The sequence below is a fragment of the Toxorhynchites rutilus genome, chromosome 3 (genome assembly GCF_029784135.1).
Source record: "Toxorhynchites rutilus septentrionalis strain SRP chromosome 3, ASM2978413v1, whole genome shotgun sequence".
Taxonomy (NCBI): Eukaryota; Metazoa; Arthropoda; class Insecta; order Diptera; family Culicidae; genus Toxorhynchites; species Toxorhynchites rutilus.
Window position 1 is genome coordinate 152,744,292 of NC_073746.1, and position 25,650 is coordinate 152,769,941.

Sequence of the window (25,650 nt, forward strand, 5' to 3'; positions counted from 1 at the left end):
AATGGATTACTAAAAAAAAGGTTCCAAATCCTTTGTAATGCAAACAGTAGAATGTACATATTTTCTGTAAATATTACCAATCGTTTGTAAAATGAATGTCAGATGCAATACACATCCCTACCAACGATTGATTCATTTTACTTCGCGGTATTAGTAACTTTTACGATTGTCATTACAGGCAACCGCGAAGAAAATGTAAATATAACTTTATTAGCCTAACTACCGAGTTGTTAATTGAGTTGCACGGCACTACTTTCCGATATTGATTTCTTCACAAAAGAAGGACGTATTAACTCAGATTCGAGACAGGTAAGTAATGTTCGTGAAAATTAATTCAATTTATGTTCTTTAATTAATATTGATACATATTGGATAGCAATGATTTGTGCTCGTCTGCTGCGGGAGAATGAGAAGACATTACTTCAATAATAAGGAATCTGGGTACTTCGATACACAAAACGAGCCCTGTCGAGTCCTATTTCTACCTTTATCCTATTGGATTTGGTCAAGGACAACTTCATAAACGTTTTGCAGACGATTGTGATCGATGTTCCAATCAATTGGATGTTTTCCGGATTCGTCACGACGCAGGTTCCGTATCCACTGACTCTACGCGTTAAGTCAATGTTGTAACGGGGCGTTGAGCTATCCTCACTTAATGCCGCCTGGGTTTCGTCAGCTTCGTGATATCTCCCGAATGTGTTTGGCTGAGAAGTAATTACACGCTGGTCCTGGGAGAATTGAGTAGTCTGTCGTAACTATTTGTAGTAATAATTGTGTATTTTTTCCTAATTTGTAGCCATGGATCAGACCCAATCGATGCAGGATCAGCTGTCGATAGTTCAGATAGTTCAATAAATAATTTAAATAGTTTAGATAGTTCAATAAATGAATAAAGATGCATACAAAAGCTCAATAAATTCATAACAATATATGCATAAAGGTTGGGTTAACATAACGGGCCTGATTCTCGAATACACTTCACGGTGGAAACGGAATGAAATATATCCGCGATGACAACGGTACGGTGTCGACATCTGGATATGAAATTAGTTTCCCACTAAAACTCAGCATTATAATATCAAATTATCTTCAGATGAATTTTTTTGTATGAGGTTATTATATCACATGAAGCAAACAAAGTTTTCCCCTCACATTGAATACCAGTTTGATACGAAGAAGTTAATTTTCATCAATGATTTTTTATTTGAAAAGTGCTCATTCTGCCTGAAAACTCATTATTATCTTCGACACTTCACTAACTCGTAAAACGTAGTTCAATGGCGTACCGTTTTTTTCGTTCCCACCGTGAACTGTATTCGAAAATCAGGCCCAACATGTTTTAGGTATATGTTAAACCAATGTTGAATCGACTGCTTATACTGGGTTATATTGGCAGATTTTACATTTGTTTACCATTGTTATCGCGTAATATGTACGAAGAATTCGTATTGCAAAAATTTACTAAATATTGGTAATATTTACCACAAAGCTCGTCATATATACCAACTTTTCGGGAGAGTGTATGATCGGCGATTATGATGAGCACGAGGAATCGCTGTTTACACAAAAGAGAGCGTGAACTGTAAACCAGAATAACATCGGTGGATGAACTCGGTGTATTGATAATGAATTCTACCAAAAATTTACAGTGGCGTGTAATCCGGAATAAGGTTGTACTCACTACACATTGTTTTCTCGTGTAGTGTATTCGGGAATAAGGCCCCTTGTCTCAAGCCTCGGCTACCCAAAACATAGCACCGTTAATGTTGATTCCCATAACCATGTCATCGAGCTCTCCTTGGCGTTCAAGAAGCTCACGCATGAGCTTTTGCATGTAGTTGGACTCGACCAATTGAATAATATGTTGGTCCATGGGCAATGAATTTTGACGTAGGACTACGTCTTTCATTTCTATACCGGGGTGTAAAATCGAAGTTCCGAAAACGAAAGCGTTACGCCGGAGACCGAGATTTTGAGCGTTAATAGCTCCTAAACAACTGAACGAAATGGTATGATAAACACTTCATTCGAAAGATAAAATGTCTACGCGTTCTATACTTGTTACTTTTTGATCCAAAAACTTGTTTCAATAGTCTTAAAATTGCTTTCAATACAGGCTATTGAAATCACCAATCGGTATATAAGCGAGTGCCGCTCGGAAATCCACTCAGTTCTAATTGAACAGCAATTGGAACATGTTGTCGCTGTTGTGGTGAAGCTCTTCGTTTATCATGAAAGCGCGGATGAACGGTGTCACCAAGAGCCTGTTTGTGCACCCTAGGCCAGAAGGGAATCCATCAGGAGGAGAGTGATGCCACAAACGGTTCCCCGGGAAGACATCGCTACACACACATACACATACACACATACATCTTTCCGTTTGGATGCCATTCAGCATCGAGAAAGTTCCGGAAAGATCTAATCATTTCTGGAAAATAATCTGTCAGTTCCTCTGGGAATTTAAAAATACATTCATGTGAAAGAGTTTATTTTAATGTTTTCTAACCATAGCGATCAAATACATTTGATTTTGTAATTTTTCAATCAAGTGTAATTAGCAGGAAAGCTTCTGATGATTATTCTTCCCCATCAGTAGGATATTTCCGTATCCAATATTGTATGCGCCCGCAATCGATAATTGCTCAGTCGCCGAAAGTTCCGAGCTCAGAGAGTTCATTCCCCTCTAGTTTGCCATCCAAATTGCCATCGTAAACCACGCCTTCTCTCGATTCAATCACGCACAAAAAGCATACTTAAGCGATATTCTGGTGGTGAGACGCATTCATTTTTCGTGAGGACATCGACAAGACAACATCGTTGCTGAGGGTGCTGGACGGCGAAGGATCGAGATCTGCCCTGAAACGCAAGCAGTTTGTTTGAAACTGTGAGGGAGCACAGAGAAGCCGATCCTTCAGGAGAAGAGAAGGTGACCATTGAAGCAGCCGCTACACACACACATACACGCACGGAATTCTTTCCGTTTGGATGCCATTCAGCATCGAGAAAGATCCAGAAAATAATCTGCCAGTTCCTCTGGGAATTTAAAAATACATTCATGTGAAAGAGTTTATTTGAGTGTTTTCTATCCATGTAACACTGGAACCAAATATGTTTCAATCAAATGCTATTAACAGATGGTTATCGAGTTAGCATTAACCACTGGTGGGCTTCCAGTATCGAGGGAAATGTGGAAATATCTAATCGTTACTGAAAATAATCTGCCAGTTCCTCTGGGAATTTATAAATACATTCATGTAAAGAGTTTATTTGAATGTTTTCTATCCATAAAATATCCATATAATACATTTGGGTTTGTGATTTGTCAATCAAGTACAGTTAGCAGGAAAGCTTCCGAAGATTATTCTTCAGAACAAGGTTTTTCGTATCCTATATTGGATGCATAAAACCTTGTGCCTCACACGTAACGCTCTCGTTTTCGAAGCCCCCCAAATATTCATTTATTTATTCATTCAGAATGGATTTAGATTCAACTTTAAACAAATGATCTCTAAATCAACGATAGTCCTACGTCACCCTTGCGGTTATACTATAGATATAACCCACTTCCTGTTTTTTTTTTTCGATTTTCGAAACATTACTCCCCTCCCAATTTCTGGTTACGCATTATGCAAATAAATCAGTCCAATGATTCGTATAATATTTGTTTATTTGTTATTTTACATTTACCGGGAAAATTCTTTTTTTTATGATTCGATTAAACGTAAAAAAATAAATACTCCAGATAATCGAAAGTTCCTATTAGAGTTATTAGAGTTACCTATATCTTTTACTTATACCGCCAAACGGCTAGAACAGGTAACTATCTAATTGGCAAAATACAGCACATTTCCCGGATAAAAAAACCCGTCCAGACTCAAAAGCATTACGATATTACAAATCTTTGGGTTGCGTTAATTTGAAATTCTCTGAAACTTACCAAATAACGTTTTAAAAGTATCATTCCCTTCTTAACGCAGTATAATTGCGTCATTTCATTGGTACTTAATTGAAATTTCTATGCCGAATAACACTGACTTACACTTACGAAATAAATTCCTTTCACGAACAATCCCCCGGCCAGAGCGGAAATCGAACCCGAACCCCTGGCATGATAATGTGTGCCGGACACTTATTTACTATACTCTTAATAACTTGACAGAGTAAGTCACCCCATATCACACGATAAGCCCAGGATTTAACACGACGTAAAGCAACAACAAGCATCATTCAGCAGCTTGTCTTATTCAATTAACTATCGTCTCCTGAAATCGAAAATAGCTCGCATCCAGAACATATCAAGGCCAAATAGGAACTATATTATAAAACGTCGAACGATTTCATGATACGAATAAAACCAATTAATCTTTCTAATGCAATTTAAAAAAAAAAAAATATGAGAAATTAGTTTTCCCACAGCCCTATATCAACTCAGTAATGCATTTAAATTTCCCGTCCAAGGCGGTCGGCATTTATTTGCGTTCGCCTTGCATGTATCTCCCATCCTGCACTGGCTGCTCAATGCGAACTAATCGTTTGCCTCTCTGTGAACTATCCGAAGTAACTCGGTCCAAATTCACGATCGCAAATAATCTTGCCCCTCGTTTTGCCGAGCGAGTCAAACTTGTATTGCCTCGGAGGGGGATGCGAGCGATTGTCTGACGGAATAGATCACGCTATGCATCAGAGCGAGTGAGGAAGGGAAAGTATGGGAGCAATGCTCCCATACTTAGCTTTCGCTAAGGGGGATGTGGGGCGATCGACAGTCACACATGAAGGAACAAAATAACGCAGCGCGGGTAAACGATAGCAGACGAGTAGCAGACGAGTAGCAGTCTGAGTGGAAATCGATGCGAGTGTTCCGATGCCTGCCTATGTGTATGGCGGTTTTGACGTAGGATTACGTCTTTCGGGAACATATTGGGGTACAAATTGAAAATCGTAAATCGAGTACATCTCGAAAATTGTCCAATTTCAAACGCTTATTGCTCAGTCATTTCATGATGGATTGATGAAATTTTTGCGTCAATCGGTTCCGACACTCCTTAACAATTTTTTATATTGAAGAAAATAATATATGTCATGAAACTAACTATCGAACAATTAAAAATCTTAACCCCTATCCTAACGGAAATACCTAATTCTGATCGGACGAAATTGACGAAACATGTGGCGGATCCCTAACAGAGACATCAAAACCAAGCTGCCTGGGGGAAATCGGCATTGCAAATACATGAAAGTAGGGAGAGTTTTTGTTCCTACCGAAATGTATTCCCTAACAGAGACATCAAAATCAAGCTGCCTGGGGGAAATCGGCATTACAAATATATGCAAGTCGGGGACATTTTTGTATTGCAAGTAGGGTGAGTGATAGGATTGTGAAAAATTTAGCACAAATGTAAAAGTAAAATTGTATATGGTATCAGCTGCGTTAAATATGATTTGATATATGAAACGATTTATTTCAATTTTCATAAATAAAAACCAAAGTGTGTTCCCGCTTGAGAACGGGTCGTTTGGTTTAAGCTGTCTGTTTTGTTGTGTTAATTTTCACCCAAGGAAAGTTTAGCTTTAAAATATGTTTTCTCTATACTATATTATGTTTTTACTGATGAGAAAAATTGATAATTGTGTTCGGTATTAGTAATTATCTTATATTACATTGGTGAAGTTTTTGACGTAGGACTACGTCTTTCATTTCTATACCGGGGTGTAAAATCAAAGTTTCGAAAACAAAAGCGTTACGCCGGAGACCGAGATTTTGAGCGTTAATAGCTCCTAAACAACTGAACGAAATGGTATGATAAACACTTCATTCGAAAGATAAAATGTCTACGCGTTATATACTTGTTACTTTTTGATCCAAAAACTTGTTTCAATAGTCTTAAAATTGCTTTCAAAACATGCTATTGAAATCACCAATCGGTATATAAGCAAGCGGCGCTCGGAAATCCACTCAGTTCTAATTGAACAGCGATTGGATTGGTCACCAAGAGCCTGTTTGTGCACCCTAGGCCAGAAGGGAATCTATCAGGAGGAGAGTGATGCCACAAACGGTTCTCTGGGAAAACATCGCTACACACACATACACGCGCGGCTATTAACAGGTGGTTATCGAGTTGGCATTAACCACTGGTGGGCTTCCAGTATCGAGGAAAATGTGAAAATATCTAATCGTTACTGAAAATAATCTGCCAGTTCCTTTGGGAATTTTCAAAATATATTCATGTGAAAGAGTTTAATTGAATGTTTTCTATCCATGTAACACTGTGACCAAATACATTTGGTTTTGTGGTTTTTCAATCAATCGCAATTAACAGGATAGCTTCAGAAGATTATTCTTCCCCATCAGTAGGATATTTCCGTATCCAATATTGTATGCGCCCGCAATCGATTATTGCTCAGTCGCCGAAAGTTCCGAGCTCAGAGAGTTCATTTCCCTCTAGTTTGCCTTCCAAATTGTCAAATTTTTCAAAATATATTCATGTGAAAGAGTTTAATTGAATGTTTTCTATCCATGTAACACTGTGACCAAATATGTTTCAATCAAGTGCTATTAACAGGTGGTTATCGAGTTGGCATTAACCACTGGTGGGCTTCCAGTATCGAGGAAAATGTGGAAATATCTCATCGTTACTGAAAATAATCTGCCAGTTCCTTTGGGAATTTTCAAAATATATTTATGTGAAAGAGTTTAATTGAATGTTTTCTATCCATGTAACACTGTGACCAAATATGTTTCAATCAAGTGCTATTAACAGGTGGTTATCGAGTTGGTATTAACCACTGGTGGGCTTCCAGTATCGAGGAAAATGTGGAAATAACTAATCGTTACTGAAAATAATCTGCCAGTTCCTCTGGGAATTTTCAAAATATATTCATGTGAAAGAGTTTAATTGAATGTTTTCTATCCATAAAATATCCATATAATACATTTGGGTTTGTGATTTGTCAATCAAGTACAGTTAGCAGGTTCCTATCCTATATTGGATGCATAAAACCTTGTGCCTCCAACGTAACGCTCTCGTTTTCGAAGTCTCCCAAATATTCATTTATTCATTCATTCAGAATGGATTTAGATTCAACTTCAAACAAATGATCTCTAAATCAACGATAGTCCTACGTCACCCTTGTGGTTATACCATAGATATAACCCACTTCCTGTTTTTTCCTTTTTTCCTTCCATACATATCACAGGAGGCATCTCGTCTAGGATCTCAGAGGGCGGTTTTCATCATATCTCGTTCCACTTCAGAATCTTCTTCTATCTGATACGCCAACCACCGACTGTCTACCATCCTTCTGTCATCATTACTCGGTAAACACTGGTGGAGTGAACAAACAATACCCGACAACCAAACAAAGCAGCCCTTTTCAGGGCCACCAAATCATTATCAAAGAGTTTAACGATGTAATTCTTCAAACATATTCAAAATCAACAGATAGCCTAACGGAATCCTACGCCAAATATGTGGTCGTGTCTCGGGCACAACCCTCCTGTGACTTTTTCTGACATAGGACTATGTCTTTGATTTCTATATAGGCAATCGCACCTAAACAGTCACACAAGAGAGAAATCGCACAAAAAACAACCGCACAAAAACAGTTTTGCCTGTACAGGGATATAGGGTGGTCACTCTACGATTCATTCAGTGTTTCATACCCATATTACTCACAATCGTTATTGCGATATATGTTATGTTATATACCATTAAACTGGAAATTTATCCAGCAATTTTTTTCTTGGAACACGAACAAAAATATAGTAAAAAAGTAAAAAAATTGACGATTAAAATGAGTATGTTTTGCAATAACCGCTCGTTTTCCTCCCCTTCGCAACGAGCAATCTTTTCCTGCAATTCGACGCTTGCTCACAATGTGAGTCGATGCGTATAATGAGTTATTCTCCATTTTTTGGACATACGGACATTTATGAGGTAGAAGAATCAATGGAGGGATAATCTTGGAAGATGGTTTTACTCTATTTTCCCCAATATCCAGTCTATTCGGACTCAATTCATGTCTTTATCGTATAGGTCTTGTTACTAACAATTTTTGTAATTGTGGTCCAAGATGTCATAATATTGAGCATGTTGTTTGGTTATGAAAAAATGCAATTAATGAATTTAACATGGTGACTGATGGTGCACCATCTATGGTTGGTCGTCATCGTGGTTTCACAGCTCACTTAAAGTTACAACTGCGTGATGTACTGGTCATTCACTGCGTGATTCACATGCAGCTTTTATTAGGAAAATATCTGAGCCCTAGATTTTACTAAGATGTTTTAGGATCTTCAAAGTTTTCAAATTCCTCAATGGATAATAAATCCATACTATACCACAGCCGTGGAATGAGCCAACGTTATAATGCAAGAAAAGTTAATTATCATCAGCACAGATGAGGAGCTCAAACAGGAGTACAACCAAAGTTGTCATAAGTTCTGGTAGCAATGCAATGTTGAAACACAGTATCCTGCGTTGAGGGACATTGCTGAAAAATATCTTCTCGTTTTTTCATCTTACTTTGTCGAAAAAGGCTTCAGTATGGTTACAAACAACCCGAAACCAAAGGAACCATTTGAAATCAACGAACGCGGAGATTTAAGGTTTCAACTAACCTATATTGAACCGTATATCAATTTTGGTAGTTGCGGATAGATCGCAGGCCAATGTTTTTATAGTTTGTGAGTAATCTGTATTAATAATCATTAATTACACTTGCTATTTACTAAATATTATAACTATTTATTTTGTTGAATATGATGAGAAAAATTGTTTTTTTCTGCATTATGCTGACTTTCAAAACTTTTGGATGGTTTGCTTTGTTTTTTTGGAAGAATATCGGAAGTGGGAAATGAGCTCGTGACCTTCTGCGTGAAAGGTACAGATGTTACCACTGTGCCAGATCGCCTCCATGAGAAAATAATGTCAAGTTTACTCAATTAACCAACTGCAATATTTCTAAATTAATAATTATTCAGTAAGAAAAAAACTATGGATGGGTTATACCTATGATATAACCGCAAGGTTGACGTAGGACTGCCGTTGGCTTAGTAATCATTTGTGTTTTTTCAGTTAGCAATAATCGCACTTTGAATGCTCCTCATTGGATACGATATCGCCGCTGCGCAAAGCTGTTGATTAAATTACAGATTAAACCAGTGAATGAATGAAATAATTCACGAATTCAATTGCAAACAAATCCCAATTCAGGTCAATTCATGCATTATGGTAGTGGTTAAAGCAGCAAATAGTTATCATCATTTTGCCTAATCATCAAAACGGTATGCGTAGAAGTTCAGTGAGCTGGCGAAATGAAGGGGCATGCAGTCTTGAATAACCGAGCCAAAGCGTTGCATTTGTACCTGCTTTTGTAGACCGTGTTAGCAAAACGCATTCCGGAGTGTAAAAATGCATGGGGGTATAAAAAGTACTGCCGAGATCTGGAATGCCGATTTTCCCAAATTATTGGTTTCGGAATCTGTGTTAGGAAAACACATTCCGGATTACAAAAGCGCAAGCGAGTATAAAAGTACTCGCAGCTTGCATCTCATTTGCAATGCAAATTTCCCCAGGCTCCATGGTTTTGAAGTCTGTGTTAGGAAAACATTCCGATTTGTAAAAACGCAAACGAGTACAAAAGTACCTGCTACTTGTATCTATTTTGGAGTGCTGATTTCGCTTGTCTCCATGGTTTTGAAGTCTGTGTTAGGGAAACATTTAAATTTGCAAAAGAGCAAACGAGTACAAAAGTACCAGCAGCTTGCATCTATTTTGCAATGCCGATTTCCCCTGGCTTCATGGTTTTGAAGTCTGTGTTAGGAGAACATTCCGATTTACAAAAGCGCAAACGAGTACGAAACTCTCCGCTACTTGCAAAAACTTTGCAATGCCAGTTTCCTCTGGCTCCATGGTTTTGAAGTCTGTGTTAGGGAAACATTCATTCACTCCTGCGATGGTACCTCAATCGCTGTTCAATTTTAACTGAGTGGATTTCCGAGCGGCACTCGCTTATATACCGATTGGTGATTTCAATAGCCTGTTTTGAAAGCAATTTTAAGGCTATTGAAACAATTTTTTGGATCAAGTATAAAACAAGTATATAACGCGTAGACATTTTATCTTTCGAATGAAGTGTTTAACATACCATTTCTTTCGGTTGTTTAGGAGTTATTAACGTTCAAAATCTCGGTCTCCGACTTAACGCTTTCGTTTTCGAAACTTACACCCCGGTATAGAAATAAAAGACGTAGTCCTACGTCAAAATACTAAAGATAGGATTCTCAATCATAGTCGAATCATAGTCTCCGAAGCAAATTGAAAGAATGTCATTTTTCCAATATATTAGGTTGGGAAAAAAATTATCTTCTCGTTGGCTGGCTTTAGTGATCAATATCTCACGTAATATCATTAGTAGAATTTGGAGTTTAGGCTCGTTGTAAAGATGGTATTTCACACAAAAAAAATCTTTTGTTGTTTTTTGTTTGTTCCATTTAGTTGTGAGTTACAGGATGTTAATAATAGAGGTCAACAAAGAGAAAATTCAGTACATTTTGAACTTTTTATTTTATAAATGCGAAAATTCAATTTAATTTATTTTCAATTTTTATTTAATTTTTTTTTAAATTTTTTTTTAAATTTTTATCTTAAATTTTTTAGTGCAATACACATGATTATTATCTCTACTGTCAACAAATTGACCGTTTGAAGCTAGCGATTGATCAGAAACGTTCAGAATTGGGCAACAGCAGAGGTGTTGTGTTCCATCAGGACAACGCAAGGCCACACAATTCCGAGAGCTTGATTGGGATGTTTTAATGCATTCACCATATAGTTCGGTCCTGGCACTAAATGATTGTCACCTTTTCCTCGCGTTGGAAAATATTCAGAGTGATAAGAAATTGGGATGAAGAAAAGATTATAAAACTCTATTGCTATGGTTTTTCGCAAATAACGACCAAGACCTCTATGATAGAGACATTATGAAGCTACCTTTAGAATGGCAACAAATTTTACAACCAAACTGTGTATATTTGATGAAATCGGACAATCCGAAGCACATTAAAATGGTTTTGATTTTTACCCAAAAATAATGGATTACTTTTTCCCCAACCCAATATATTCAGGCATTCCATGCAAAACCGATATGCTGGTTCTCAAATTTGCGTTGAAATTTGTAGTTTTCTTTCCATATCGCAAAACATTATTCCCGTTTTTTTTGATAAAGGTGGTCTTTTCCGATAAAAATAATTTTCCCTTCGTCAATGTGGTGTGGAATAAATGGAGTTCAATGATTTCTATATTGATAAAACATAAGCTCCACGTTGAAATATCTTGTTCCGCATTTCCGTTTGCACTTTAGTCTTTGATTGCGTTATCCAAGATTTTCATTATCCATGGTGACCTTTCCACTCGATTCCGCGGATAAACGGGGTTCGACTGTATTTTATAGCATGCTGGATGATGATAATGACCGATTTCAGCTAGCTTTTACAATTTATAATAAAATGATTTATAATAATACTAGTTAAACCGGCAAACGTTGTTCTGCCATATACATTATTTCTGGTGAATATTTTGGTTGTTAAATAAAAAAATAACTAATATATCATAAGTGTTTTTGAATGTTTTAACGATCTATATAAATTATCGGATGTGATCTTCAAAATAGAACGAATGAAACGATTTGAACGTGTTTGTGTTTGATGTTCATGCTGCCGGACGGCGCGCATTTTCATTCGATAAACAAACGTGAAACGTTCGTGACCCATCTATTCTATCCTCTTATGTTGTGTTCTATTATGATGAAAAATGTTGCAACGTTGTTGCATGTCGTGTATCGTTGCGGAGCAATTCAAAAGTACCAGTGCAATCAAGCATTTCATGGCATATTTTCCCGAGTAAGGTTACGGCCTATTCTTTTGAGAAGATCTCATGAATATGTGGGGACGGGATCTTTCACATACTGAGGAACGGATTGCTATAAACGATGATCACCGATGAAAATAAAACGAAAAATACCATTCATTTTCCTAATTCAGTGTATATAAAAAATGTAAAAGATGAAATGCTAAAGTTATGTAAAAAATAAAAATTATTACTCGATGTTATTTGGATTCTTAAAAGACATAGTCCTGACACCAACTTAATTATTTTTCTAAACAACCTCGTATTTCCGTCAACACTTTTTTTTATTGTAATTTTCGCTTCATAGAAATAGAACACGAAGCTCAATGTCTTTTATGTCGAATTGCGTGGCAAGATTTCCACATTCGCACAACTCGGTTGGTCTTGAGTCAGACAGATCTGGAATTTCCAAGGGAATTACTCTATCGAATTCCTCAGGCCGTATTTTGTCTACTAACCATGCTAAAAATGTGTGTATAAGGCAATCTTCGTTTCTGCCATTCAGCCGAATACATCTATCAACGTTTGGGCCGAATACGTGTAATGTGCAATGTGGCTTATTGAAAACATCATTTTTTGTCTGAACACATGTGCTGTAATGTCATGAAAATGCATTGCGTTTTGGCCTGGCAACAGCAAAGGCTGGGTCGGCGTTGCTCATGATAGCGTCTCGCAAGAGAATACTTTCTTTGTAGGAATCGCAGTCGCTTGATCTCTACCTTCGCGTAAACGTCGATAATGAATTGTTGACACAGTTAGCGACATCGTAGAATGACGTTGTCCTGACAACGTCGAATCGCCATATAATACACATAAAAATCCATCGAGCTCTCGCCACTCTCTTGTTTTTTTCGTCTCCTCTAACCGCATGTTCATAAAAATTAATTCAAAATGAGAATTGACGTTCATAATGAATGAAGTAACTGTGACGAGATCTCGTTGTTTGATGTTCATGCAATATCCATCTTGTCTCTGCAGAACGACCAGGGGATTTTTCATCAAAAGATTTCTTCTGACTTGCGCTGATCTAACATATATTCTAGATTTGAAGAATTTTCAATAATTCATTGTAATCATTCAGGTTTCCAGCTCACCTGGCCTGGCCTTGCCTGGCGAATTGAGGGTGAAATGTGTGGATGAAGGTTTGATGAAACGAACTTAGCGCCATCTGTCATTTAACAACGTATATAAATTCGTTTTGTTTGATAAACAAACGACGATTAAATTATTTGGATATTTTTTACACAAAAATACAAAAATCGCGATTAAAAATTTGGGATCGAGGTAAACATTTTAGGTTATATGTATTTTTGAAGCCAAACTCAAGAAGAAAATTCAAAAATAAAAAAAAATCAGGATTACTTACTCTCGGTCAGCGATGGTCGCAATATTGTGTCTGGTTGTGTAATATACGATGATGTGTCAGAATTGGAGCTCCTGGAGAAGAGAATAATAACAATGTGAATAATTTGTTCTAAAAAATGACTTTATAGCAGATGTGTAATAAAAATCATGGATTGAAGATTGTGTACTGCCACCATTGCAACTTGTAACGAAATTTTGAGAAAAATGATAAATAGGAAAATATTCGGTATTCCCAGTTTACCAAAAAAGTACTTCATATAAGGGTTGTCTGAAAAGAGGTGCTACGAAGAATATTGGGCCTGATTCTCGAATACACTTCACGGCGGAAACGGAATGAAACGTATTCGCGATGACAACGGTACAGTGTCGACATCTGGATACGAGATTAGTTTCCCACTAAACTTATCATTATAATAACAAATTATCTTCAGATGACATTTTTGTATGAGATTATCATATCACATGAAGAAAACAAAGTTTTCCACTCACATTGAATACCAGTTTGATACGAAGAAGTTAATTTTCATCAATGATTTTTTATTTGAAAAGTGCTCATTCTGCCTGAAAACTCATCATTATCTTCGACACTTCACTAACTCGTAAAACGTAGTTCAATGGCGTGCCGTTTATTTCGTTTCCACCGTGAAGTGTATACGAGAATCAGGGCCATTGTTTCTTTGATTGGAAAGATGAGGAAATTTGGTACAGGACACAGTTAAAAAATATATAAATTAGTGGAATTAAGTATCATTTTGAAAGTGAAAGAATTAAAAAGTGAGTTTTCTTAGGTGTTTACACTCGTCCTTTTTAAATCTCACTTCAATATAATTTTAAACACTTATTGGGCTAAGTGGAGGCTCCAGCTAGAGGTCACGAGTTTAGTTCTCACTCCCGAAATTCTTCCACAAATGGTCATCCAAAAATTTTAATACAGAAAAAAAGTTGGCATTCAATTGGCTGTTTTCGGCTGATTTAGCATTGGATTGCTCCATATCGATAAAGATTTTTAAAAATTATGAGATGCGGAATGGCTGAGAAACTAAAATTAATTTTCCGAATATAAATTTAATATGAGAATAGTACATGAGTTGTTTAATACTACTTAAGGTGAAAGCTTAATTGTATCAATTTTCCTCTCTAAATGAGACGGTGTAAAGATAAAGCATAATAATTCGCTATATCCCTTTATTCGTTGAGAAAAACGGGCAAATAATACTTTACTTTCGATGGAAATTTGTTTAATTGCTATGTTTTATTTCCACCTCTAGCAAATTGTTCACCGTTGAAAACCTGTTTACTGAGCAAACACCATTCACCGGGAAAAAAGGATTTCACTTACGATGTATGCACAAGGTCGATGTATTTAATCATCGGCCCGAACACGGTGCTGGTCGAGTTGTTGGAAATTGACTTCTGTAGGCTAATGGTTTCCGAATGGTTCGTCGAGTTAGCCTCATACCGTGCCACTCGGGCCAAATGCTTTGCACGTATTTTTCTTAAATACTCGAGCTGTATATAGGGAAGAGAAAATATAAATCAGTATGATGCCAAGTTGACACGTTTATCACAATTAATTAAGCGCCGTAATAACCACAATTTTAATGTCATGTCAAAATATTTACAAAGTAATGGAATTTCAAACATGACTGGAATCAAGGAATGAATGAAGTCTCATTACACACGGAGTCACTGGGAGTTGATTATCTCGTGGAATAAATTAATCTTGAAGCATCCCGAGCTGAACATCAAACATAACAACAGGAAACGGTGTATTTGTCACGCACCAAATCACCGCATCCAATGTACTCCATTATCATGGTTAGCGGCTTCTTGATGGTACAGCATCCGAGTAATGTCACAATGTTTGGATGGCGTCCGACTCGCTTCAACATTTCTATTTCGTCCAGAAACTCGTCGATTTCGTCCGCTTCAGGGCTCTCTGCAACGAAGGGAAAGTGAGTTTTTTTTTCATTTCGTGTTAATGTTGAATATGAGTATAAGATGAGTATGATGAGATTCGGTCAAAACATCCGATAATATCCTCCGGCGTTACATACCGCTCTATTCGGATGCCATGCCAATGAACATTGAATGGGTATGCGAGTGTTCTGAATTGGAATCGATTTTGACATATTGACAAGAATCATTGCTGAGAATAGTATGAATTATTCTCGTCGTCGTTTTCATGAAATATTTATTCCAATATTAGAAAAGACAAAGGTAGCAGGTTCTTCCTTTTTTGTTTTGGCCATAGCTCATACATTATCTGATCACTGATATATTCGATCATGCTAAAATAAAAAAAAATCGTAATTTTAGACTTTGGCTGCGGTGAACTTCAAAATAGAGATACATTTTGTCTAATATTAGGCTGTCAAAAAAGTCCTGCGGTATTTCCGCGAGGTGTCGTTGTAAGCGCGTAGTTCTAGTTGTATTCATTGTATCGAGTCATACTATAGCTTGTTGGAAAGGTATTTTTACGCGCTATAATATAGTCCTTGACAGTGTTTTGTTTGGTTAAGTCGTTCGTGAGTTATAGTGTCGCAAATATGGAGCAAAAAAAAGAGGAAATTCGACATATTTTACAGTACTACTATGACAAAGGCAAAAATGCATCTCAAGCTGCCAATAAAATTTTTGCAGTTTATGGACCCGATACAGTTTCCATTTCAACCGCACAACGATGGTTTCAACGTTTTCGTTCTGGTGTAGAGGTTGTCGAAGATGCGCCACGCTCCGGAAGGCCTGTCGTCGAAAATTGCGACAAAATCGCTAAATTAGCCGAGAAAGACCCGCATAGTAGCAGCCGTAGCATCGGCCAAGAGCTGGGGATAAGTCATCAAACCGTTATTAACCATTTGAAGAAGCTTGGATTCACAAAGAAGCTCGATGTATGGGTGCCACACACGGTGACGCAAAAAACATCTTTGACCGTATCGACGCATGTGAATCGCTGCTGAATCGCAACAAAATCGACCCGTTTCTGAAGCGGATGGTGACTGGCGATGAAAAGTGGGTCACTTACGACAACGTGAAGCGCAAACGGTCGTGTTCGAAGCCCGCTGAAATGGCTCAGACGGTGGCCAAGCCCTCATTAACGGCCAGGAAGGTTCTGCTGTGTGTTTTGTGGGATTGTCAAGGAGCTGCTTCCCTATGGCCAAGCGCTCAATTCGGACCTGTACTGACAACAACTGGACCGCTTGAAGGTAGCACTCATGAAGAAGAGGCCATCTTTGATAAACAGAGGCCGCATTGTCTTCCATCAGGACAACGCCAGGCCAAACACTTCTTTGGTGACGCGCCAGAAGCTCCGGGAGCTCGGATGGGAGATTCTTTTGCATCCGCCGTATAGTCCGGACCTTGCACCAAGTGACTACCATCTGTTTTTGTCCATGGCGAACGAGCTAGGTAGTCAGAAGTTAGCCACAAAAGAGGCCTGTGAAAATTGGCTATCCGAATTTTTTGCCAATATGGAAGCGAGCTTCTATAACAGGGGTATTATGAAGTTGGCATCTCGTTGGGAACAAGTCATCGAACAAAACGGCGCATATTTGACTTAAAACAGATGATTGTAACTAATTTTATGAAAAAATGAAAATTCAAAAAAAAAATACCGCAGGACTTTTTTGACAGCCTAATATATACAGGTCGGACTCGATTATCCGGAATGTTGATTTTATTTTCACTGCGGGTTGATATTTTTAATAAATTAGTTCGAAATGCTTTTAAGCTTTCTGCTTTGGTACCTATTTGATTGGAAACTTAAAAAAATCATCGAATAAAATGCTTTTCGAATCAAGCGAATAAGAATCAAACTTCGGACACCATTTATAAAAAAATCGAATTTCGGACAGGTTGAATTCAAAGTTCGGACACTTTATTTTGTAATTTTTTGAACGAAAATTACATTACACTTGGTTATATTTTATAGTCAACTGCGAAACACTTACCAAGCAGTCACTTCTTCTTCTTCTTCTTCAATGGCACTAACGTTCCTAGAGGAACTTCGCCGTCTCAACGTAGTATTACTTGCGTCATTTTTTATTAGCACTTAGTTGAGATTTCTATGCCAAATAACACGCCTTGAATGCATTCTGAGTGGCAAGCTCTAGAATACGCGTGATCACAGTGCAAGTCGGAGGAAATTTCTTTGACGAAAAATTCCCCCGACCAGAACGGGAATCGAACCCGAACACCCGACATGTTAGTTATAACGCTAACCACTCGGCCAAGGGAGCACACCAAGCAGTCACAGTAACCTGATAACGATGATGAAAAATGATGAAACACGAGAGTAATTTAAATATTGATGAAGAGGTAAATTCTACGTGTTCACGATAAGCAAACGTCAAACACAAACGAGGATAGGTCGTATGAACAAAAAAAAAGTATTTACTTATTCTGCCCGTTTCCAAGTAAAGTAAACTTTCCTAGTATTTACTTGAATCCGTATGAATAAATGTTTACTTTACTAATTTCATTTTCGAATTCGAACATAGTTTTTACTTTGTCAAACATCTGTCAACTGATTGTTTAGGTTTCGTTTCAAAACGTTTTTTTTTTTGGACAAAGCGTGAATTCGCGATGAAAAAGGAATAGTGTCGACGTCTGGTGACTACTTTCACTTAGGGACAATAGTTTGGGTCCCTATCTCGTTAGTGTAATACCTATCATATTAGAAGACACGAAGCCAGTTATGTTAAATGTTAAAATTTGAATGAAAATGTTCCCATCATGTTATTTAATCACTTAAAACACTTTTTTGCGACTTTTATTTAACCCTTTGTCTATACATTTTCAACATTATTACTGAAACTTTTCATTATAATATAAAGTTGTCTTCAAAAACATTTATCGTACAAGATTTTTTCACCGCCTGCAAACAAAAGTGTTTTTCATTGAAACAGAATGCCGAATTGGTACGGAAAGGTTATTTTGCATTCATAATTTAAATTTAAAAACGTGTTCATTTCGCCTGAAAATCAATAAATTTTTTTACGCTCCCCTAAACTAGTAAACGAAGCTCAATGCCATCAATGCGGATCGTTAACTTGTTTAACTTCAAGCGCAAGATAGCAGCATTAAACATAAATAGGATATGAAATCAAAACGAATGAAAGTGTTTTCAGATCCAAAGTATGCTCATGAGCATACTTGATAATTACGAAGTAAATACTTGATGAATGCTGTACGAAATCAGCTAAACATCCATTTTCGAAAAGTAAATACTTTGTTATTTCTTTTATTCATACCAAACGTAGTAAAAACTAAATCTCACTGCTCGACTGCTCGAATGAAGTAAAGTAAAGATGAATTTTGTTTTTATTCATACGGCCTAATGAGTGGATTTTGGATTTTGGATGGATTTTTTCCTACTATGTAATAATTCAAATGTAATTCTCAAATGAAGTGATAGTGAAACCAAGGGAGTACCGTTCCGAATCATATTTCGGACGCTTAAGGCATATGATGCAGAAAACAGATCTAAACTTTAAGCACAGGTATTATATGGTAGATATTTTTAATAAAATAGTTCAATATGCTTTTAAGTTTTCTACTTTGGTACCTATTTTATTGAAAACATGAAAAAATCATCGAATAAAATTCTTTTCAAATGAAGCGAATAAGAATCAAACTTCGGACACTAAATCAAATTTCGGACAGATTGAATTCAAATTTCGGACACTTTATTTTGTAATTTTATGAACGAAAATTACATTACACTTGATTATATTTTACAGTCAACTGCGAACACCTACCAAGCAATCACAGTAAACTGTTAACGATGATGGGAACTGATGAAACACGGGAGAAATTTAAATATTTATGAACGGGTAAATTCTACGTGCTCACGCAAAACAAACGTCAAACACAAACGATAATGAGTGGTGCTGTTGAATTTTTTCCTACTATGCAATAATTCAAATGTTATTCTCAAATGAAGGGATAGTGAAACGAAGGGATCACTCTAAAGAAGCAATTGTGATATTAAATTTACAGTTATATCATCAGTGCATGAAGCATTTCAAGATATAAGAACAAAGTGTCCGAAATATGATTCAGAACGGTACTCTAAAGAAGCAATTGTGATATTAATTTTATAGTTATATCATCAGTGCATCAAGTATTTCAAGATATTAGAACAAAGTGTCCGAAATATGATGTTGTCCGAAATAAGATTCAGAACGGTAGAAACTTGACGCTTGGAAAACAAAAAAACCTTTAGTTTACCCACATTGTTTATTTATAATGGTATAAAGCAGCAAGATCATCACCTGGTCTTATAGAAGTAGGACAGAGTGTATATTCAGGGGGAGCATATGTACACACAAAAACTTACTTTTCAGTTGTTTCACAGCCACTATCATTGGTCCATTACAGCCGGGCAACTTGGTAGCGCTCGCCATAAATACGCGCCCGAAGGCTCCCTTGCCAATCTCCCGCCCGATCCGTAGGCAGGAATGCGGAACCTCGAGCTGGTCTGCGTCCCCTCTGGCCCGCGCTTCCTGTGCGAGAATATGGAGTATAATATCGAGTTTTGCGTATTATGCTATGATTCTCTTATTTGTGGATTACTATTGACCATGAAATGATATTTGATTTATCATATCACGAAAGATGGATGGTTCAGCGTACCAGCTATGGCGAAAATTGCTAAAAATGATCTTGATGCATGGCGCTTAAAGTCAAGGAACGCTTCGAAAAATAAATGAAATTCCGTTGCATTCTTAGCTTTTCAACGCGCGGCGTATTATCACACCAGTGCAACACACGAATAAATGAAAAGCTTATTAACATGTTTGCACGATTGTGAATCGGTATTTTATATATTTGATCATCTAATTTACCTACCAGTATTTCCATAGAGGTATAGAGCAGATTTTCCTTCATTTGCATTGGTTGCAATTGGTGTTCGGCTCTGGAACAACAGAATGTCGATGTCATTAAGTCGAACGTTAATAGTCTTCGAATAATACAAATAATCCACTTCTGTTTTTCTGTGTTTTTCTCGTGACGTCGTTATTTCCGCTCCGATAGTTGGCAAATTGCAGCTTAGTTCGTTATGCTATTTCACCAGATGCAGGGAACTGAATCCTAACACCGCGATAGATACAATAACGATTCTGATTTTCTACAATGTATCTTCGCAATTGCTTTATCTGGGAAATGCAAATTGCATTTGATGCCAATGGAAATGTGAATCTTCCAATGCTAGACTTTTGATAACGGTGCATGCGATGCTTCTAAATGTTTCTAATAGCCGTTAAACCACTTCAGCACCCGAAACTATACGTGAGCAAATGAGAGTCTCAAATCGACACTCGTTCTGTTACAATTAAGCATGTTCCATGTGACAATACGAAGCCTCCAATATGAAATAGGAAAACTTTGACACAATTTTGCAACAATGGTTGGCCATTACAGTTACTGTTTAGTGATTGTGTTCCCGATTACATACCAATGATACACGAAGTTTCTATTAGTCGGAAGCTGACATATTTATCACCGTCTATCCAGATTATATAACACTGCCACAACAAATATATTTCAGTGAAAGTATTGTAACAGCGACGAGAAAAAATAGTAATCAAACTCGGCCATTAACCGTTAATCCGATTCAATTCGTCAAATCGAATCCATGTGAAGTCTATCGAAGCCTAGTTCTCATAATCAATTCTAATGCATTATGTTTTGGTTCAACAATGATATCAAAAATGATATCAAAACAAAATGTGAAGCACATACTCGTCTAGCAATCACGCACAGGTCATATATCATGCGCTTTTTTCTGGAGACATCAATCAGAGTTATATTCCCGGCACTCACCCACTTGTGACATAAACTTCACGCCAGTTCTCTAATTGCCGGCGTTGTCGTTTTTTGCGCTGATAGTAAACCACACTACACGTCAGCCCGCTTACAATGATGCACAACGCAATCAGAGTCAGGAAGAAAAACTAAAATGAGAAGGAAAACATTGATTTATTTTTGTGGGTCAAAACTTGTTAAATATATTTATATGCAAACAACAGTAGGGTAACACGGGGTGATTTGGTATACGGAGTGATTTGTGAATTTTTCGATCGTGGTACTGAGATTTTTTCCGCTGATTAAACAAAATTTTCGTGTATTATGCAGTTAAGTTCTGTTCGTCTACAGAGGAGGAACAATTCGATGCAGCGAAACTGTAAGTTTGATAACATTGAATAAAATTAATTGCATTTCAATTTTTACATGTTGTGTGGGGTGAATTGGTCCTACAGGTTTGAGGCTTTTCTTCGGTCTAATTTTTTCCAGATACCACGGAATTACAAAAAAGGATGGACAGACAACGTTGGAAGAAGGAGGAGCTTGAAAAGGCAACACAGGCCATCAAGGACGGATTTTATTTGACCAAGCATCGGAAGTGTTTAAAAATGCTCGAACAATAGTCAATAGGCAAGACACCTGGTATCGATTCCAAAACACTGTTACTGATTGTAACATTATCCCAAAATTCTCTACACAAACATAAGTATGTTTTTTTTGATGAAACACACACTGAACCAAATCACCCCACAGACGGTCCAAATCATTGGTTTGGATATATAAGGCGATTGTTCCCCAGTTTCCCAGTCCTATCCGTGCTATTAATCATTCTGCACGGTTTCTCTTACATAATTTCTCATGATTTTTTCCATGTGATAAAAGATATAGATATTCTAGAGCATCTTAATGCACATATTGATATAGAAAACAAAATTTTGTATTTGCAAAAGGAATTTGAAAAATTGACAATTCCTTTTCTTCAATATTACCCAACAGAAAATTCTTCTAACCTCACCCTTATCTTTAAATTAAAAACAACTGCGTAGAGTGGAATCATTTTAAAACAAACTTTTTCAACAAAAGTTGAATGTTCTATAAACACAACCGACGATATTCCGGTACATCAGCGAGTGTAACCTAAGGTGGCAATGGATGTACAATTTCTTTATTGGCCCAAAAAATGACCTGTGCAAAGTTTCAGCTTAATCGGACATGATTTATGGGTGCCTCAAAGTTTTAATTTTTTGTTAGTCGAAAATCTTTCAAGGGGAGGTGGTGGTAAAGGAAATTTGGAAACCAAAAAAAAATTTCGATGCCAAATGACTTAAAAATGCATGAAACGTCGAGATCTGGTGTCATCACGAAAAAAAATATTTTGTCCGAAAATCGACCTCTGGGACTTAGCCTGAGGTGCAATGAAGGTATGGAAAAAAATTAATTATAGAATTTACAGAACCGACCATGAAGCACTCAAAGTTTTGACTTTTTGGCCACACAGGCAAAGTCCCAAATGATCGATTTTCCGCCAAATTTTTTTTTTCGAGATAACACCAGATCTTATGCATTTTTAAGTCATTTGGCATCGACATTTTTTTTCCATTTTTCAAATTTCCTTTAGACGGCGCCAGTGGTTGTGTGGTTAGCGTAACAGCCTCACAATCCGATCGGCCTGGGTTCAATCCCAGCTGGCGTCGTTGGGATTTTCTGAGGCGAAAAATCTCTGGTTACGTCTTCCTTCGGAGGGGAAGTAAAAGAAGTTGGCCCGGCTCATGAGTTGTTGAGTCTGATAGGTAGGAACAGGTGGAGTAGCCTCCCTGTTGTCGGTGATTGGCACTAAAGTGGCGGAAATAGGCCGACGAAAAATAAGCGAAGATAAAAAAAAAAAAAAAAAAAAAAAATTTCCTTTACTCCATAATTCAATTTATGAATTGATGCGCCTTTTTTCTAAGTCATGTTTGGGTCACCATGGAAAAAACGGTTTTTTTGCTCCAACTTTTATATTTCAAATTCTACATGCAAACTGTCTTCGAAAGACTTTTAAAGCTTACTAATACAAACATTTTGCGATGCAGAACTTGTCAATATCACTCAACTCAAAGTTATTGATATTTGTTCCAAAAAAAAAAAACACTCTTTTCAACAAAGTGTATTGGTGGCGTTTTAAAGAGCATATTTCACTCTACATGATGTGTGATTTTAAAAACCAGGTTATTTTTCATGTTTGAGTAAATTAAAATTGAAATCATGAGTTTTTGGATGAAATAATTTTGAGCAGGATTGAGATATTGACAAATTCTGAGACAATTTTGATGTAGAATTTTAAACATTAAAGTTACAGTAAGTTTTTTCATGGTTACCCAAATGCAACGTAGATAGAAAGCGCTAAAAACAATATTGTGGGAGATATTTATTCTTTGGACAAGAACTGTCTTTGACAAAGTTGTTACATATGATAGAGCGCTTATTTTTATGTTATCAAAAATTGGGTGATCACAATGGTCGATGAAATGAAAAATCTTACTTTATCATCATTATACACAGAGACAAACATAATTCGACAATGTTGTAGCACCAGTTGTTTTAAACCACTTTGTAGAACAACATTTTTTTCTATCTTTTAATATAATTAATTTAGCGCTTTTTTCTAAGTTGTATTAGGGTGATCATAAAAAACGGTTTTTGACGTAGGACTACGTCTTTCATTTCTGTACCAGGGTGTAAGTTCAATGTTTCGAAAACGAGAGAGTGACGCTGGAGTGCAAGGTTTTGTACGTTAATACCTCTTAACCGGCTGAATGGAGCGGTATAATGATCACTTCATCCGAAAGATAAAATTTCAACGAGTTATATGATTGTAATTTATTGGTCCAAAAAATCGTTTCAATAACTTAAAATTTGCTTTGAAAGCAAGCTGTTGAAATCATCACTGCTCATTGATGATGATTAGTGATCGCAATGTGTTCCCGAACACGGACGCAAAATCTAGGCACCTGGAGAAACCGTCATAGCGAATACATGCAAGCTGCGACTTCTTTTGCTTGCTTGCATTAGTGTTTGGGAAAGCATAGCGGACACATGCAAGACGTGAGTACTTTTACTCGCATCAGTTTCTGTTCTGCTTTCGCATGGAACAATCATGAAAAAATCCCACATCACGATAAAAACTAAATTAATTTTATGCAAGGTTATATATACTTTATTTCGTTTTCACCGTGAAATGGCGCCCTCTGTTTCTTTTCTGTGCATGGAGTGATCATGAAAAATCTCGTGTTATTCTCACGAAAACAAAAATGAATCATGTATCAAACAACTTCAGTTACTTTTACAAGGCCACTCAAATTTCATCGGATCGTTTTGGGACCACCAACAAGTTCGAAAGAGTTGAATTTTATGTTAATAACAATTCCATACTTATACTCATAAAAACCACACACTAACAAGAAAAAATTTCAGCAATCTTTCAAAATATTCATTCATTCATTCGTTTAGAATTGATTCAGATGCAATTTCGAATAAATGATTACCGAGCCAACGGTAGTCCTACGTCTACCTTGCGGTTGTATCTCTCTCAAATGCCGCCAATAAACTTTGTTTATGTTTGCCTCAGAAAGAATGACAAACAATTGAAGAGAGCGTATGTTTTGGGAAGAAATATCAATAACTTTATGTGGAGTTGAGATGTTGATAAGTTCTGCATCGAAAAATGTTTGTATTAGTGAGCTCTAATAGTCTTCAAGACAGTTTGCATGTACAATAATAATGTTTCAATAGTTAAGTTAGAGCAAGAAAACTGTTTTTTTCATGGTGACCCTAACGTAACTTAAAAAACTGGCGCTATATCGATTATTTCAAAAGATAGAAAACTTTGTTCTACAAAGATGTCTCAAATAACTGGTACTACAACATTGTCGAACTATGTTTACGTCTATCTATACAGATAAGAAAGTTATATTTTTATTTCATCGACAATTTTGGACACCCTATTTTAATAACATAAAAATAAGCGCTCTATCATATGTAACAACTTTGTCTAAGACAGTTTTTATCTGGAGAATAACTGTCGAGCTCTAAATGCTAATTTCCATCGGAATGCACCTTCTGGACCATTTTGCATTGATTATAGAGAGATCAATGAAAAGACAATTGCTGACTAGTATCCAATGCTCGAAATTATTGTATGTCATAGACCAGTTGAAAGGTCAGAAATATTTTTCTACTCTTGATTTGGCGTTCACCAGATTAGAATGAAATTAAGCGATACTGATTAAACAGCTTTCTCCATTAATAATGGAAAATTCGAACATACTAGAATGCCGTTAGGACTCAAAAATGCTCCAGTAATTTTACAGCGAGCCATTGATGATGTGCTCAGGGATCGAATTGGTTAAAATTTGTATCGTTTACGTAATAATTTTCGGCAATGATTTAGATGAACATTTAAAAAATTTAAATACATTTTTGACGCCTTTGAGTGAAGCCAATTTGAAAGTTCAACTTGATAAATATGAGTTTTTGCGGACTGAAACAGAATTTTTGGGTTATATTATTTCATCCGATAGAATAAAAC

The 25,650-nt window shown here is 36.7% G+C and overlaps 1 protein-coding gene across 3 annotated transcripts in view; it reads right to left on the reverse strand.

Annotated features, from left to right (window-relative positions):
* Positions 1-25,650, reverse strand: part of LOC129778132 (platelet-derived growth factor receptor alpha) — a 268,265-nt gene that overhangs the window by 49,114 nt on the left and 193,501 nt on the right. For all 3 annotated transcript variants that reach the window (XM_055784844.1, XM_055784842.1, XM_055784843.1), the window contains 6 exons: positions 21,102-21,232; positions 20,127-20,193; positions 19,615-19,780; positions 15,059-15,213; positions 14,614-14,783; positions 13,276-13,346 (listed from right to left, as the gene is read on the reverse strand). In XM_055784844.1, coding sequence (XP_055640819.1) covers positions 13,276-13,346; positions 14,614-14,783; positions 15,059-15,213; positions 19,615-19,780; positions 20,127-20,193; positions 21,102-21,232 — 760 coding nt within the window. The remainder of the gene's footprint in view (positions 1-13,275; positions 13,347-14,613; positions 14,784-15,058; positions 15,214-19,614; positions 19,781-20,126; positions 20,194-21,101; positions 21,233-25,650) is intronic.